General features: G+C 40.6%; 1 protein-coding gene across 3 annotated transcripts in view; it reads left to right on the top strand.

Annotated features, from left to right (window-relative positions):
* Positions 2,072-16,870, top strand: part of IWS1 (IWS1, SUPT6H interacting protein) — a 47,167-nt gene continuing 32,368 nt past the window's right edge. For 2 of the 3 annotated variants that reach the window (XM_018065838.1, XM_018065837.1), the window contains exons 1-2: positions 2,072-2,399; positions 4,371-4,486. In XM_018065838.1, coding sequence (XP_017921327.1) covers positions 2,366-2,399; positions 4,371-4,486 — 150 coding nt within the window. In that variant the 5' untranslated portion in view covers positions 2,072-2,365. The remainder of the gene's footprint in view (positions 2,400-4,370; positions 4,487-16,870) is intronic. The other variant, XM_018065833.1, reaches the window with a different exon arrangement.

Raw genomic sequence — 16,870 nt, 5'->3', positions numbered from 1 at the left:
AAGAGAGGTTGATCTCTTTGGAAGAGAGATGGATCCTGAGCCCTCTTCTACTAAATGGAAGGAAATGAATTTTTTAATTTTCTGCCTTTGGTTCCAGGCACTGTTAATTCCTTGCTCTTGATTCTCACAATAGCTTAATAAGATGTCATTCCTACAGCTGAAGGGGTAGACTGGGATTTCAAAGCTGTTTTCCACTGTATCTGGAGGGGAAAGACTGCCTATGAACTCTCTTGCAAGAAAATGGTAATTTCTAGAGAAACCACCCCTCTCTCTTCCTTTCCATGTCCTTTTCTGGAGCCTAGAACTGGGTTCTGCTGGAGTATTCTGACTGCCTAGCAATGGTTCCAGGATTATCAAAGCTGGGATGTGGCTTCACTAATGACATTCTGAGAATTCATAGCATAGCTAACATCATAAAATTCATAAATCTGAACTCCAAGGTAGAATGTGGACTTTTCAGGGCACCACATGGGTCCTTACATCAGGCTAGGAATGCCTAGAAATCCAATCCAAGATGTATGCTTTACCAACTAACAAACGGAAGGCCTTATTTCTGCAAGTCTACACCTCCTGTGGAATATTTCCTATACTTCCTCCAATCTAAAGGCAGTAATATTGTCCTCTCTGTTTAAGACAAAAAATAAGCAAGAAAATGGACTTTATTCAGGGTATTGCAATAGGGAGAGTATACCAGATATGAAGATCAGAGTATCTAGTACAGGGGAGATGCTGTTGTCTGAGACTTTCCTAGACAGGACTATGTGATGATTTATAGTTGTGATTGATTTGCAATCAGAAGCTTCAATCAGTAGTGAGAACAGAAAAATGCTTATTCCTGCATCTAGTTATTTTAGGGCTTCCCTGGTAGCTCAGCTGGAAAACAATCTGCATGCAATTCAGGAGACCTCTGTTCAATTCCTGGGTCACGAAGTTCCCCTGGAGAAGGGATAGGCTATCCACTCCAGTATTCTTGGGTTTCCCTGGTAGCTGAGACGGTAAAGAATCCGCTAGCAGACCTGGGTTCCATCCCTAGGCTGGGAATATCCCCTAGAGGAGGGCATGGCAACCCATTCCAGTATTCTTGTCTGGAGAATTCCCATGGACAGAGGAGCCTGGCGGGCTACAGTCCATGGAGTCTCAAAGAGTCAGACACGCCTGCGTGACTAAGCACATCACAGCACTAGTTTTAGAGGGGCAAAGACACGAACAGAAAGTTGCAAGATCTGAGCATGTTCAGAAGAAAGGGGAAAGGTCTTCTGCCTTGTCATGAGTAAACTAGGGGGTCATCTCTAATTCTTACAGTTCAGTTCAGTTCATTTCAATCGCTCAGTCTTGTCCGACTCTTTGCTGGTGGCTCAGACGGTAAAGTCTTACAGGTCTCATGAAAAAGAGTGGAGAATAACTTTTACTTGAGAGATAGGAAGAAGGATGGTTCTTTACAGTCAGCTTTCTGACAGGTCAGATAGTTTCTCAACCATTGTTGTTTCTCACAAGCATGTAGTGCTCAAGTGAAGTTCAACATTGTCACTTTAGCAAGATTTCTTCCGGGAACCCTTCTGGAAGCAAAAACCTGTACTTCCCAGTGTAAACCAAATGGTTTCTTAAGATGGAAATTAAGTCGTAATTTTTAAAAAGAAAGGAAGAAAAATGCCTTGAAAAGAGGCTCTTTTGATCAGGCCACTTAGAAACACATCATAGCTCGCTAGGCTTCGAACTACAAGTCCCAGAGGGAAATGCGCCACTTCCCCGTACTAAGGGCGGGAATCAAGGGCCTCGCTGCATGATGGGAATGATAGTTAATTTCCGTATGATGGAAAATTTAATTTTAGTGAGTCTTCATTTTTCGGAACAATAGTCCAGAAGGTACTCAAACAAAGCGCGGGCGGAGAACCCATAAAGTAACACTATCATCTCCATGGGGAACAGACCACGTTCCTCAAAGGAGACGACTGTAATTGCTGTCGCGGCTCCCGCTCAATTTTCCCACTAGTCTCCTTTCCGGCCATGCCGTGCGTCATTACCGTTGAGTCTTCTCATTGGCCAGATGACATGAGACAGCGCCTGCGCACTGCACTCTTTTGAGGGTCGTGGGCAAACGCCATTTTGGCCCAGAGGTGCTTCTGGGAAGTAGATTACCGACCCGCGCGCCTTGGTCGCCAGCAGGGTACGGCCTTTTCTGCTGGCGTTTGTAGGTCCAAGTGTGCGCGTCTGCCGCCGTTGCTGCCTTACTCTCCGCAGTCTCCCAAACCTCCAGTTGGGCGGGAGCCTCTGAGCACCGGACCGCGCTATCGGTGGTCACAGCGCCGGCAAGGAAGTGACGGGGGCGGCGCGGGGCCCAGACACTCCCCGCCGAGAGCCGCCTGCCATGGACTCGGAGTATTACAGCGGCGACCAGTCAGGTGAGGCAGGGACGTAGGGGACAGGGCTGGGGGGCGGTGCGATTACTCGACCGGGCTGGGCCACGCACTCCCGCAGGGAAGAGAAGGAGGCCCCAGAGACGTTCTCCCGGGACTGGGTCTGGTGTTGACTGAGGCGTAGCGAGGAGAGCTGGCAGCCCGGCTGCGGACCCAGAAGTTAGAACCTTGGAGAGGGAATTCTGGACGGAAAGCCGTCTTCCAGATCGGCGAAAGATGATGCTGAAATGGGAGCCACTTCTATATATCAAATGCTTACTGTATGCAAAGTACTAGGAATGGCCTCTCCTGATGGGGAGTTTCTTTGAGGGGTTGAGAGTGATTTTCGAGAATCCCGGGGAGCTAGCTGTTCAGTGGGGGTGCAGGATCTTACCTGGACTTTTCACTTGGAGTTCAAACTGGTTTGACTACGCCTGCAAACTGGTGTCTCCCATTAAAGAAAACATCGGAGTTGAGTTGTATACGTATTTTAGAATAAGGTGTGTACCTCTGGGGCTTACTAGTGATTTTTGTGCCTTTCCTTCACCTTGAGATCTTTCCTCTTTCTCATCCCTTAAGTGCTTGCTTTTCCTGTTTATAAACACGGGACCCCACTTTGTTAACACAGTGCTGGGCACCGGGGAACCAAAGACGAATAAGGCAGAACCTCATGGGGAATAAAAACATACTTTTGTTTTTCTATTGTGTTCTAGTTCCAGTGAGTATTCTCTGTCAGAAGTGCTTAAATCAATTTCTAAGCATTAACTACCTTCTTTTCTGTTTTGCGTTCGCATCGATTCTAGTATATGACGACGAATAGTGGACTGCAAACACGCTTCCAAACATTCTGCTGTTTGGCTTTAAACGTTTTCCTGATGTTTTCAAAATAGTTGTCAGTTCACTTGTGTGTTTAAATTTAGCATGCTGAAAGATATGAAAAGTTAGCAATTCCCCGACTTTTTCTTTTTTTAGCCGTTTTTGATGTTTATCCCTGTATTCCTAACTTATGCTATCTTGTTGCATCATTTTTAGGCATTCTGTAATTATTTCCTATTATGCTAGGACAGGGTTTTAACCTCTTCTGCCCCTCCCCACCCCAATTCTGACCGTTGAAGCATAACTTTTCATTACACTTCCAATTTTTTTTATTATGACCTTATAATAAAAAGGTTAAGTAAATGTATATTCAGTACTGCTTACCTAAGTAGAATAGTTCATTAATATGATAGTGATTTCATTCTTAAACTTTTGTTTTTTGGTTTTCCTGTAGTTGGCTGATTCATATTTTAAATTTTATTTTTATTAAACTTTTAACCAAGGCTTCCTGTATCCTCCAACAGCTCTGAATTCCTCTCAGTACAATTTTACTTTGTATTTTTAAAGTATTGGCTAAAGATAGGTAGCGATTTGTTTTATAATAGTATAGTAATATATGCTTTTGCTTCAAGGAGTTTACACTATTTCTGGAATGGAATTCTGTATGCTCTTCATTCATAAACAAATACTATACCAGGTAGTGTTCTCCACTCCAGGGATTCATCAGTGAACTAGAATCTCTGCTCTTTTGGCACTTTTATTCAAGTGAGGAAAGAATCACGTTAAACAAAATTAACTTGGAAACTCATGTAGTCCGTTAGTAGGTGGTAAGTGCGTGCTGTGGAGAAAATAGACTTCGTTATTTTAACAAAGTTGAAAGTGCACACTGTTATTTAGAATTTGTTGACTTGATTCTTGGTGGCATTTCTTAAGCTTCACATTCCTTTAATGATATGTTTTCACTGCCACGTGTCAACAGTACAGGTTATGGCTGTTAGTATTTATGTATGTATTGTTCTTGTTCACAAATTAGCATTATTAGTTATGCTTCATCAGTGATAACCTTTGCTCTTACATTATTCTTGACTCATTGTGTTCATTTCAGTTGAGGATGTCATCCATCTTACTCCTTAAGTGGGTTTTTGTTTTATTTTTAAGCAGATGATGGTGGCGCTACCCCAGTACAGGATGAACGGGATTCAGGGTCAGACGTTGAGGATGATGTAAATGAGCAGCACTCTGGATCAGACACTGGAAGTGTAGAACGTCATTCAGAGGTATTCGCTAAACAACATCTTTGGGGAGGCTTTTCCCTTGCTTATTCTATGAGACTTGTTTTATTTAGGAGATGTAGAGACCCTGTCATGGGGTCTAGGCTGCAAACCCTTCAAAAATAATAGAGAACTGCTTTAAAAATAAATAGGGATAGTCTGATTACTTATGAAATCATAGGGAGTAAGTACTGATTGAGTCTCATTTTGGATATTAGGCAGTCTCAACTGCGCTTATTGATTCAGAAAATAGGTCAGATGTTTGATATTTGACTACACTTCTTCATTCCCAGAATGATGTCTTAATGCGGCAGTGAGGATTTGCAGTCTGAAGAAATACCAATTGAAACAAAGTTATGGGGATTATCACCTGTTACCTTTGTGTCATTTTAATTTGCTTGCCTGGTTATACAGTCTTGTATTGCACAATGTTAACAAAATAAAATTGAGGCTTTAAAAAAAATTCAGCTATAAGTTTTTAATAAAACACAAATTGAAGTGTAGGAATGATAAAGATGGCCAATATGTCATATATTTTGCTTAACTACACATGCACAGAAAATTGCCCAATTTTAGGTTATTACATGCAACAGTAGATGCAGTTGTTAGAGACTGTATTACTGACTCTGTCCTTTGATATGTCTCTAGTTTAGCCATATATCCAACAAATACTTACTGAGCAGCTGCTATGTGTCAGGCTCTTTTGACATATCAGTGACTTAATGAGGTTCCACTGCCATGAAAATCCTTCTCTTGGACTTGTTTTCCAGTAGCAGAAGAAAGACATTAAACAGTATACTTTAAAAAAAGAAAATTGTATAGTTTGTTAGAAGATGGTAACTGCTGTGAAGAAAGAGGAAAGAAAGAATGGAGTGAAGGGTGCCGGGATGGAGGGCAGGCTTTAGTGTTGAATAGGGAGGTACGTGTAGGCCTTATTAAGAAAGTGACGTTTGAATCAAGATTTGAAAGGAGGTGAAGGAGTAGCTACGTGGCTCTGTAGCGAATGACCATTCCCAACAGAGACCTAAGGTGGGAGCCATTGTGGCTACAGTAGAACAAATACGGGCAGATGAGATCAGAAGTGGGAGGAGGGCTTACCTTTTAGTTATTTGGGTGTCATTTTGGTTTTTTGTATACTATTAGGCATTTAGACTAAATTCTAATTAATACGTAACTGATAGATAGAAATTACTTGATAATGTTACCATTGTTATAGTATATTTAGCGTGTAACGTCTTAATTTCCCATTTTGGAAAACAGCACCAGGAGATTGACTCATGGCGTCATGCTTCAGTTATAAGTGTGTTATAAATGTAGTGTTGACTTTCTTCTTTTCAACTACTTTTTTTTTAATGAGATAGATTCTAAGTAAATAAATGTGCATGTTGTAAATTTAGAGATTATATGAAAGTTTTTAAAAGAAATTAAAGTCAGCGTATTCCTGTCACAGAAATGACTATTAACTTTTTAATATTATTTCTCCTGCATTTTTATTCTTATATAGAATGTATATATATGTTTTAAGTTATTTCAAATATATATATATGTCTGTATAACATTTTTATCTCTTCACTTAAGATTTTAAATATTCCCCATGTCATTAAAGATTCTCGCTAAGTGTAATTTTTAATGGCTGCTTAATATTTCATAACATGGATGAACTATTACTTATTCAAGTTTCCTAATTGTTGATATTTAGACTGTCTAGCAATTGTCAGTGAAGTCTGCCATGAACATACTTTTGTGCTTTTCATAGATTTTCCCCTCCAGAAGGGTTATCCTAATTATTAGTAGTTTTGAGTGGCAGTTGTACCCTTGAAAAACTGCAGTTACATTATATGGAGCAGCGCAGATTATAGCCCCATAATTTGAAAGATGTGTATTAGTTTCCTCTTCCTGCCATAACAACCGGATACAAATTTAGTGGCTAAAAATAACCCCAGAGATTTGTTTCTTAAAATTCCAGAGGTTGGAAGTCCAAAGTGGATCTCACTGGGTTAAAATAGGTTGTCACTGGGGCTGTGTTCTTTCTCTAAGGGAGAATCTGCTTCCTTGCCTTCTTCAGCTCTACGGGACACTTGCACTGGTTGGCATATGGCTTCTTCCATCTTTAAAGCTAGAGCTGTAGCATCTTCAGATCTCTCAGACCTTTGCTTACTTCCTCATATGTCTGTTTCTCCGACTTTCCTCCCTCCCCTGCATAAGTGAAGTGAAGTCGCTCAGTCATGTCCGACTCTTTGCAACCCCGTGGACTATAGTCTACCACACTCCTCCGTCCATGGCATTTTCCAGGCAAGGGTGCTGGAGTGGGTTGCCATTTCCTTCTCCAGAGGACTTTCCTGACCCAGGGATTGAACCCAGGTCTCCCACATTGTAGGCAGACGCTTTAACCTCTGAGCCACCAGGGAAGTCTGCATAAGGACCCCTGCATAGGGATAATTATTAATATATTGGGCCTACTCAGGGAATCCAGGATAATCTCCCTATCCTTAATTATATCTGTTCATTGCTTTTGCATATTTACACGTTCTATGGTCATCTTTTGTGGGGCATTATTTTGCCTGGTGCAAGATGGTACTCACAACTTGATTTTCCAAATAATGTTTTTCCCATTTGGGTTTTGGAGTTCTACAGGCCAGGTTTTGTCTGTTTTCTAGTTCATTTTACCTGTAGTACTCACTCTGCATGTGTTTCCATAGATCTCTAAGGAAAGTGTTGAAAAAGATCAAGATAATATTTTAAAACTTAAAGTTAATACAATCAATATGATGAAAAAAATAGCAAAATCTTAAAGTCAGGATTAGCAACAGTGCTTTAGTGGTCCATATTAGAGCCTGAAGCAAAGAAAAAATAAGTAATACATATCCCAGTGTTTAAACTTTGATACTTTGTTCATCATGGATTTTTTTTATATGTCAAATTTGACCTTTAAAAATAACACCTTGTTTTTTTTACAGAGCTTTAAGATAAACTTATCACTTCATGGCAGATAGATGGGGAAACAGTGGAAACAGTGTCAGACTTTATTTTTGGGGGCTCCAAAATCACTGCAGATGGTGATTGCAGCCATGAGATTAAAAGACGCTTACTCCTTGGAAGGAAAGTTATGACCAACCTAGATAGCATATTCAAAAGCAGAGACATTACTTTGCCAACAAAGGTCCGTCTAGTCAAGGCTATGGTTTTTCCAGTGGACATGTATGGATGTGAGAGCTGGACTGTGAAGAAAGCTGAGCACCGAAGAATTGATGCTTTTGAACTGTGGTGTTGGAGAAGACTCTTGAGAGTCCCTTGGACTGCAAGGAGATCAGCCCTGGGATTTCTTTGGAAGGAATGATGCTAAAGCTGAAACTCCAGTACTCTGGCCACCTCATGTGAAGTGTTGGCTCATTGGAAAAGACTCTGATGCTGGGAGGGATTGGGGGCAGGAGGATAAGGGGATGATAGAGGGTGAGATGGCTGGATGGCATCACCAACTCAATGGGCATGAGCCTGAGTGAACTCTGGGAGTTGGTGATGGACAGGGAGGCCTGGCGTGCTGTGATTCATGGGGTCACAAAGAGTCGGACACGACTGAGCAACTGAACTGAACTAATGTATCATACAATTCACTTCCTTAAAGTGTGCAATTCAGTGATCTTTAGTATATTCACAGCAGCACAACCATCAACATAGTCTTTTTTAGAATATTTTAATCACATCAAAAGGAAACCCTTTAGCTGTTACCTCTTTCCCACTCCCACCCCCCAGTTAGTCAGTCAGTTCAGTTGCTCGGTCATGTCTGACTCTTTGTGACCCCGTGAACTGCAGCACGCCAGGCCTCCCTGTCCATCACCAACTCCCAGAGTTTACTCAAACCCATGTCCATTGAGTCGATGATGTCAGCCAGCCATCTCATCCTCTGTCACCCCCTTCTCCTCCTGCCTTCAATCTTTCCCAGTGAAAGGGTCTTTTCCAGTGAGTCAGTTTGCATCAGGTGGTGAAAGTATTGGAGTTTCAGCTTCAACATCAGTCCTTCCAATGAACGTTCAGGACTGATTTCCTTTATGATGGACTGGTTGGATCTCCTTGCAGTCCAAGGGACTCTCAAGAGTTTTCTTCAACACCACAGTTCAGAAACATCAATTGTTTGGCGCTCAGCTTTCTTCACCATCCAACTCTCACATCCATACATGACCACTGGAAAAACCATAGCCTTAACTATACAGACCTTAGTCGGCAAAGTAATATCTCTGCTTTTGAATATACTATCTAGGTTGGTCATAACTTTTCTTCCAAGGAGTAAGCGTCTTTTTATTTCATGGCTGCAGTCACCATCTGCAGTGATTTTGGAGCCCAAGAAAATAAAGTCTGCCACTGTTACACTTTCTCCATCTATTTGCCATGAAGTGATGGAACCAGATGCCATGATCTTAGTTTTCTGAATGTTGAGCTTTAAGCCAACTTTTTCACTCTCTCACTTTCATCAAGAGGCTCTTTAGTTCTTCACTTTCTGCCATAAGGGTGGTGTCTTCTGCATATCTGAGGTTATTGGTATTTCCCCCAGCAACCTTGATTCCAGCTTGTGCTCCCACCCCCCAGCCCCTCCTTATTTTCGACATTTCATTTGAATAGAATTATTATGACCGGCTTCTTTCACTTAGTGCTTTCAGTGTTTATCCAAGTTGTAGCATGTGTTAGTATTTCTTTCTGTTTTGTGATCAGTAGTATTCTGTTCTTCGGATAAACCACGTTTTGTTTATCCATTTGTCAGTTAATGGACATTTAAATTGTTTCCGCTGTTTTTTTTTTCATAGTTGGTGCATCAGTTGACATTCCTACCAACAGTGCCGTGGTGTCCCTTTCCTCCACCTCTTTGCCGACACTTGTTATTTCTTGTCTTTTTGATGAGAGCCATTCTGACAGGTGTGAGGTGATACGACTGATACTGTGGTTTCAGTGTGCATTTCCCTGATGATGAGTGATCTTTTCATGTGTCTGTTGGCCATCTGTATGTCTTCTTTGGAAAAATAGCTATTTCCATCCTCTGCACATTTTGTTTCGGGGTTATTTGTTTTCTTAATGTGTTGTGTGAATTCTTTGTGTATGTTGGATATTAACCCCTTAACAGATACGTTTTTTGCAAATATTTATCCCATTAAGTAGGCAGCTTTTTTTGTTTTGTTGATAGTTTCTTTTGATGTGCAAAAGCTTCTTAGTTCAATATAGTTCCATTTGTTTATTTTAGTTTTTGTTTCCCTTCCCTGAGGAGATGTGTCTAAAAAAATATTGCTAGGATTGGCATCGGAAGTGCACTGCATATGTTTTCTTCTAGCTTTATGGATTTTAGGTTTTACATTTAAGTTTCTAACCCATTTTTAGCATATTACTGTATATGGTGTGAAAGGAATCCAGTTTGATTCTTTTGCATGTAGCTGTTCAGTTTCCTCAGCACCATTCACTGAAGAGACTGTGCTTTCTCATTGCATGTTCTTGACCCCTTTGTTGTAGGTCACTAGACCGTAGGTGCTCCGGCTAATTTCTGGGCTCTGTTCTGCTGTGTCGATCTGTGTGTCTGTTTTTTATGGCAGTACCATACTGCTCTGACTGCCGCAGCGTTATAGCAGCTCAGGGCACGTGATGTCTCCAGCTTTGTTCTTTCTCAGGGTTTTGGCTCTTCAGGTTCTTTTGTGGTTTATTTTAGGATTATTTTTTCCTAGTTATGTTTAAAATGCCATTGCAGTTTTGAAAGGGGTTGGATTGAACCTATAGCTTGCTTTGGGTAATATGGTCATTTTAGCAACATCAAGTTTTCCAATCCATGAGCATGGATTAGCTTTCTTTTTATTTGTGTCCTCAGTTTCTTTCATCAGTGTCATAGTTTTCAGTGTACTCTCCTTGTTGGTTGAATTTATTCCTAGATTTTTCATTCTTTTTGATGCAGTTATAAATGGGATTCCTTTCTTAAATTTTTTTGTTTTATAGTTCATTTTTAGTGTAAAGAAATGCAACAGATTTTTTTGTATGTTGATTTGTACCCTGCACCTTTACCAAATTCCCTGATTAGTTCTCGCAGTTTTCTGGTGAGTCATTAGGGTTTTCTTTATATATTATGTCATCTGCAAATAATGACCCTGTTGCGTCTTTCTGTTTTGGATGCCTTTTCTTTCTTTTCCTTGCCCAGTTACTAAGACTTCCAATACAGTGTTATATGAAAGTGGTGAGGGATGGCATTTGTGTCTTTTCCTGATCTTAGAGGAGAAGCTTACAGCTTTGCACCATTGAGTGTAATGTTGGCTGTGGGCTTGTCACATGGTCTTTATTATGCTGAGATACATTCTCTCTTTACCCAGTTTGTTGAGAGCTTTTGTCCTTAATCGACGTAAAATTTTGTCTGCTTTTTTTTTTTTTTTTTTTGCACCCATTGAGATGATCATGGATATTGAGCCATCCTTGCATCCATGGAATAAATTCCATTTGATCATAGTGTATGATTGTTTTAATGTCTTGCTGAATTTAGTTTGCTAATAATTTTTTGAGAATTTTTGCATCTATGTTCATCAGGGGTATCGGCTTGTAATGTTCTTTTCTGGGTCCTTGTCTGGTTTTGGTATCAGGGTAATGCTGGTTTCATAAAATGATTCTGGAAATGTTCCCTCCTCTTCGGTTGGCACCATTTGAGAAGGACTGGTATTAAGTCCTCTCGGTGTTTGGTAGAATTCACCAGGGAAGCCGTCTGGTCCTGATCTTTGCCATGGTGGGAAGCTTTTCATTACTGACTCAGTCCCTTTATGGCAATCCATCTGTTTAGAGTTTCTGTTTCTTCTCGATTCAGTCTTGGTTTGAATGTTTCTAGGAATTTGTTTCTTATAGACTGCCCAATTTCTTGGCATGCAGGTTTTAGTTTCTATGACCCCTTGTATTTGTGTGGTGTCAGTTTGTGATGTTGACACCTTTTCCTTCCTTTATGGTTTAACTTCTTTCCATCCTCTTCCCCCCACCCTTGGTAAGTCTGGCTAAAAGTTTGCCTATGTTTTGTCTTTTTAAAAAGCGATTCTTAATTTTATTGATCTTTCTGTTTTTTTAGTCTCTCTTTCGTTTATTTTTGCTCATCCTTTGTTACTTCTTCTGAAAGCTTTGGGCTTAGTTCATTCTCTTTTTCCCATCCGTTGAGATATTAAGTTGTTGTTTAAGATATTTTTTTTTCTTACTGTGGGCATCCGTTGCGACCTTGCTTCTTAGAACTACTTGACTGTTTTCCATAAGTTTGGGCATATGGTATTTCCATTTTCATTTGTCTCAAAAGTATTTTTTTGAATTCTACTTTGACTCATTGGTTGTTCAGTAACATGATGTTTGATCTGCATATATTTGTGAAATTTTCTGTTTTCTTCTCATAATTGATTTCTACTTTCATACCATTGTGGTCAGAAAAGATGTTTGGCATGATTTCAGTGTTCTTGAATTTATTAGGACTTCTTTTGTGGCCTAACATCTGATCTGTACTGGAGTTTGTTCTATGGACACTTGAGAAAAATGTGTGCTCTGCTCCTGTTGAGTGAAGCAGTCTGTAAATGTCTCTTCAGTCCATTCGGTCTAACGTGGTTTAAGCCCAGTACTTCCTTATTGGTTTTCTGTCTGTTCTGTCCACTGTTGAAAGTGAGAGGTTGAAGTTCCCTACAATTATTGCATTGATACCTTATTTCTTCTTTCAGGTCTATTAATATTTAGGTGCTCTGATTTGGGTGCATAAATATTTACAAATGTTAAATTCTCTCGTTGGAGTAACTCTTTTATCATTATATAATGATTTCCTTTGTATCTTGTAGTTTTTGCTAAAACTCTATTTTCTTATTATAAATATAGCTAATATAGCTACCTTCGCTTTCATTTGGTTTCCATTTGCGTGGAATATCTTTTTCCATCCCTTTTTTCCCTCAGCCTGCGTGTGTCCTAAAAGCTGAAGTGTCTCTTGTAGACAGCACATAGCTCAGTTTGTTTTTTCCCCATCCATTCAGCCACTCTGTCTTTTGGTTGGAGAATTGACTCGATTTACCTTTAAAGTAAATATTGATAGTTAGGGGCTTATTACTGCAATTTTGTTCACTGTTTTCTTACTGTTTTGCCATTCCTTTTTTCTTTCTCCTGCTCTCTTCCTTTGTGGTTTGATGATTTTTTGTAGCAGTATGCTAAGATTACTTACACCTTTTTGCTTTGTGGCTTACCATGAGGCTTATGTAAAATGTCTTCTACCAGTCTCTTTTAAGCTGATAACTTCAAGTACATGCTAAAGTTATTCCTTAATGTAATACAGCTTTGTTCCCGTCCACCTTCTTTATACTGTCATTGGGAAGTGTTAAGTGTTAGTCTCTCAGTTGTGCCCGACAGTTTGCAATCCCATGGACTGCAGCCCACCACGCTCCTGTGTCCGTGAGATTTCCAGGCAAAAATACTGGAGTGGGTTGCCATGTGGTTGTCATTGGGAAATGCAGGTTCAGCAATACAATATATACATACTTATGCCCTGTTGTTTCAGTCAGTTACATCAACAAAGGGAAACATACGGGTTTTATAATCACAGAGGTACCTTTGCTGGTGGTTATTGTTTTCTTCGTGTAGACTCACTGAGGCCACTTGCTTTCAGCCTGAGGAACTTCATTTAGCAGTCTTGTGTGGTAGGTCTGCTAGACAGATTCCTCTTTTGGTCATCTGGGAAAGTTTTCTTTTTTTGTTGTTAACTTTTTTTTTGAAGAAAGGAAGAAAGTGAAGTCGCTCAGTCGTGTCCGACTGTTTGCAACCCCGTGAACTGTAGCCTACCAGGCTCCTCCGTCTATGGGATTCTCCAGGCGAGGATACTGGAGTGGATTGCCATCTCCTTTACTCAGTTTTTCTTTGAGCTCTTTGAGTATGTTATCCCACTGCTTTCTGGCCTCCATTGTCTCCATTGAGGAGTCAGTTGTTAATCTTATTGTGTTGTTATAAAGTGATCAAATTTCTGTTTCTGTATATATTGTGTATTTGATACGATATTGTCATCATGCCTTTATTTCTTTAAGCATGTTTACAGATGGCCACTTTGAAGTCTTTTTTGATAAATCTGGTATCTGCTTGCTGTCACAGGCAGTTTCTGTTGTCTGCTTTTTTCCTGGTTATGGGTCAACTTTCCAGTTTCTTTGCATACCTTTTCATTTATTGTTGGAAACTGGATGTTTTGAATTGTTTAATGACTGGCTGGATTATCTTAGTGACTTCTGTTTCCTCACCCACAGCCTTGAATCTCTGATGTTGCATCCTCAGATGTGCAGTTTGGGACATGCTGACTGTCACCTGGGATGAGAGTCGTATTAATAGGGCTCTTTTTTTCCTCTTTCTGTCACCGTCATCAGCTGTTAAAACTCCGCAAATGGCTCTGTTTTTTTCAGCATTGCCCTGTGGCATAAATTGCTCAGCAAGTTAGTCTGGCTCCTTCCAGCTATATTATTACCTGCTTATCTCCTGCAAACTAGCTGGCCTATAGTTTATCTTTATTTTGAATCTCCTCCTAAGTGCATTTCACCACAACTTCCAGTGAAAGTGCCTTAGTCTGAACTTCCCCAAGCTTGGCTACAGATGAAGTTGGTTTCTTTGGGGAAAAGTTAGAAGCTATCTGGTTTACTGCCTGCTTTTTATTATTTATGTGTATATTTGGCTATGCTGGGTCTTTGTCTCTGCATGCAGGCTTTCTCTAGTTGGGGCAAGTGGGGGCTACTCTCTAGTTGCAGTGGATGGACTTCGCATTGTGGTGGCTTTCATCTCGTTGCAGAGCACGGGGTCTAGGCACACAGGCTCAGTAGTTGTGTACGGGCTTAGTTGCCCCACAGCATGTGGAATCTTCCCAGACCAGGAATCAAACCTGTGTCCCCCAGCATTGGTGGGCTGATTCTTAACCCCTGGACCACCAGAGAAATCCTACTGCCTGCTTTTTCCCCAAGCAAAATCTCTGAGCCAGGGATCTGGAGTTTGGGGAGGGAAAGGGCGATGGCAGGTTTCTCTCTGAGTGACATCCCAGTTCCAGAAGCTGAGCTCATAGTGTGGGGTGGGAATTCGATAGCAGCCTGAAGTGCTCCTGGCTTTCCTCTCTTGGCTTGGAACCACGGTGCACAAATTCGGGCAAAGGCGATGAGGGCTCCAGCATCCTCAGTGTGCTCTGCCCCCAGTAGAGCCTTCTTACTGTGATTGGGAGCCACCAGTTTCAACTGCACTTGCTGGGAACTTACCTACAGCAACAGGTAGCTGGAGGCAGAATGAAAAACACTGACATCATGCTTCTCCTGGGAAGAGAGCCCACCCTCGGGAGCTAGAGGAAGAGAGTACCCTGGTTTTGACTGCAGCAGCCTGGAGTAGAATCATTTTCCTGCTGATCTCTGAGGGTGGAAGTAAGGAGTAGTATTGGTTCGAATGCCAGCTATTTTTGCCTTTCTTACCAAATTTTTGTAGACCTTCTTGGATAGATGCTTCTTTATTTGCTGTTTGTCTTTAGTACCATTTCCAGAGGCTTTGAATGGTTGTTTTAATTTTTTAAATTTACATTTAAAGGTGTGTCTTTTTATTTCCTCTCAAATTTTCTTCTTTTGGCCACATCCCATGGCATACAGGATATTAGTTCCCTGCCCAGGGATCAAACCCTCACCTACTGCAGTGGAAGTGCTGAGTCTTAACCCCAGGGAAGTCCCTGAATAGCTGTTTTTAAATACTTCTAACAGATTTCACTGTAGAGTGCGTCAGCAGAGCATACCAGAAGTTTTCACTTTGCTTCGTTTTTCTCTCTCTTTACTAGTCGGTTGAAGCTGTGTTTCCCACTTCACGTTCCAGAAGGAGCCAGGAATGCTTTACTCGTTACTCTGTTAACACAGTCTCTACTGGGCCCTTTGGCTCCCTCATCTCATTGGTTCTCCTGCCTGTGTGTGGCTGTGGCCTCCCTGCACGGAGAGCCGCCCAGTGCTGAACAGATGATTCTGAGTAAGCCAGCTGTTGGCATTTAGAGGCAGTCCTTTATGTTGCGGGACATTCAGTATCTTGGTTCCAAAGCATTAAATAAAATGGTAGTAACATATCCTCTCCAGTCATTGCTAACCAGGGGGCCTTTGCATTCACAAACGTCCCCTTAGGGGAGGACTCAGAACACCCTCAGGTTGAGAACACTGAAATGGACAAATGAGGCAAAGAAAACATAAGATAGGAAGCAATAAGTATCCAACAAAATGAAAACTAGTAATTAAAATAGAAAGAGAACATTTCTGAGAATGGCAGTGCAGCCATTACAGTTGTTTCCAAAAAAATATTTTGCGAAACGGGAGAATTCAGTGTGTTACTTGAAAGATACCAGCCATTAAATTGTGATTCTAGATCCTTATTTACTGTTTTAAAGTAAATTCACACAGAGAAGAGATTGGGAGGAAATCTCTTGTAAATAATGGTGATCTTTGGGTTGTGTTGTTGAAGGCAATTTCAATATACTTTTCTGTGTTTGCACATTAATATTTGAAATCAAAGGAAAATAACTAGAATAACTGTCCCATCATTTTATATAGTTACTTATTTTAATTAGCATGCATCAGATAACTAAATATATTTTTATATCACATAAAGGGCACATACAAAGGACTGTAGGAGGGTGGGAGGGTAGGCTAAGTAGACTCTGAGGAATGACTGACATTACCAGATAGAGAAGCCAGTTAGAGGTGGTGGTGATAATTCTAGCTGGAGAGAACCACTGGTTCAAAGGCCTAGAACTGAGAAGGACTTGTGTTTCAGGAGTGAGTATTGTGGCTGGAAAGTAGGTTTACTCCTAGGTGTTTTATTATTTTTGATGCAGTGGTAAATAGAATCACTGCTTGAGGTTTCTCTTTCTGATCTTTCATTCTTGTGTATAGAAAGGCAACAGATTTTCTGAGTATTAATTTTGTAACCTGCAAATTTAGCACATTCACTGATGAGTTCATGTAGTTTTCTGGTAGCATCTTTAGAATCTTCATGTCATCTGCAAACAGTGACAGTTTAACTTCTTTGGAAACACAATTTTTAAATAAAGCAATTTGAGCATGAATGCAACCTAGTTATAACTAGTTGCCAGTTCTAATTTCTGTTGTTTTATTTGAATATTCTCTTGAGCAGCATGAAATTAGTTGTGGATTGTGATCAGCTGGTTTTTGTTCCACAGAAAATATATGGAAAGTAATGTGCATTTTAGAATCCACTTTATAGGTTTTATCTGCATAGAAAAGTAATGTTCCCCTCTTGAGGATCTCACAGGAAAAAATAGTGTATGGGGCTATTCAGAAAGAGGTTGTTTGGAAATAGCGCCTGGCTTCTCCTTTTTTGCTAACTGTAGGCAGAGGCTAGTGGGCACAAGTATCCTTCTTTGGTTGAAGT

The sequence above is a fragment of the Capra hircus genome, chromosome 2 (assembly GCF_001704415.2).
Source record: "Capra hircus breed San Clemente chromosome 2, ASM170441v1, whole genome shotgun sequence".
NCBI classification, from domain to species: domain Eukaryota; kingdom Metazoa; phylum Chordata; class Mammalia; order Artiodactyla; family Bovidae; genus Capra; species Capra hircus.
Note: the sequence above shows the minus strand (reverse complement) of the source record. Positions and strands in the feature narration are given on the sequence as shown.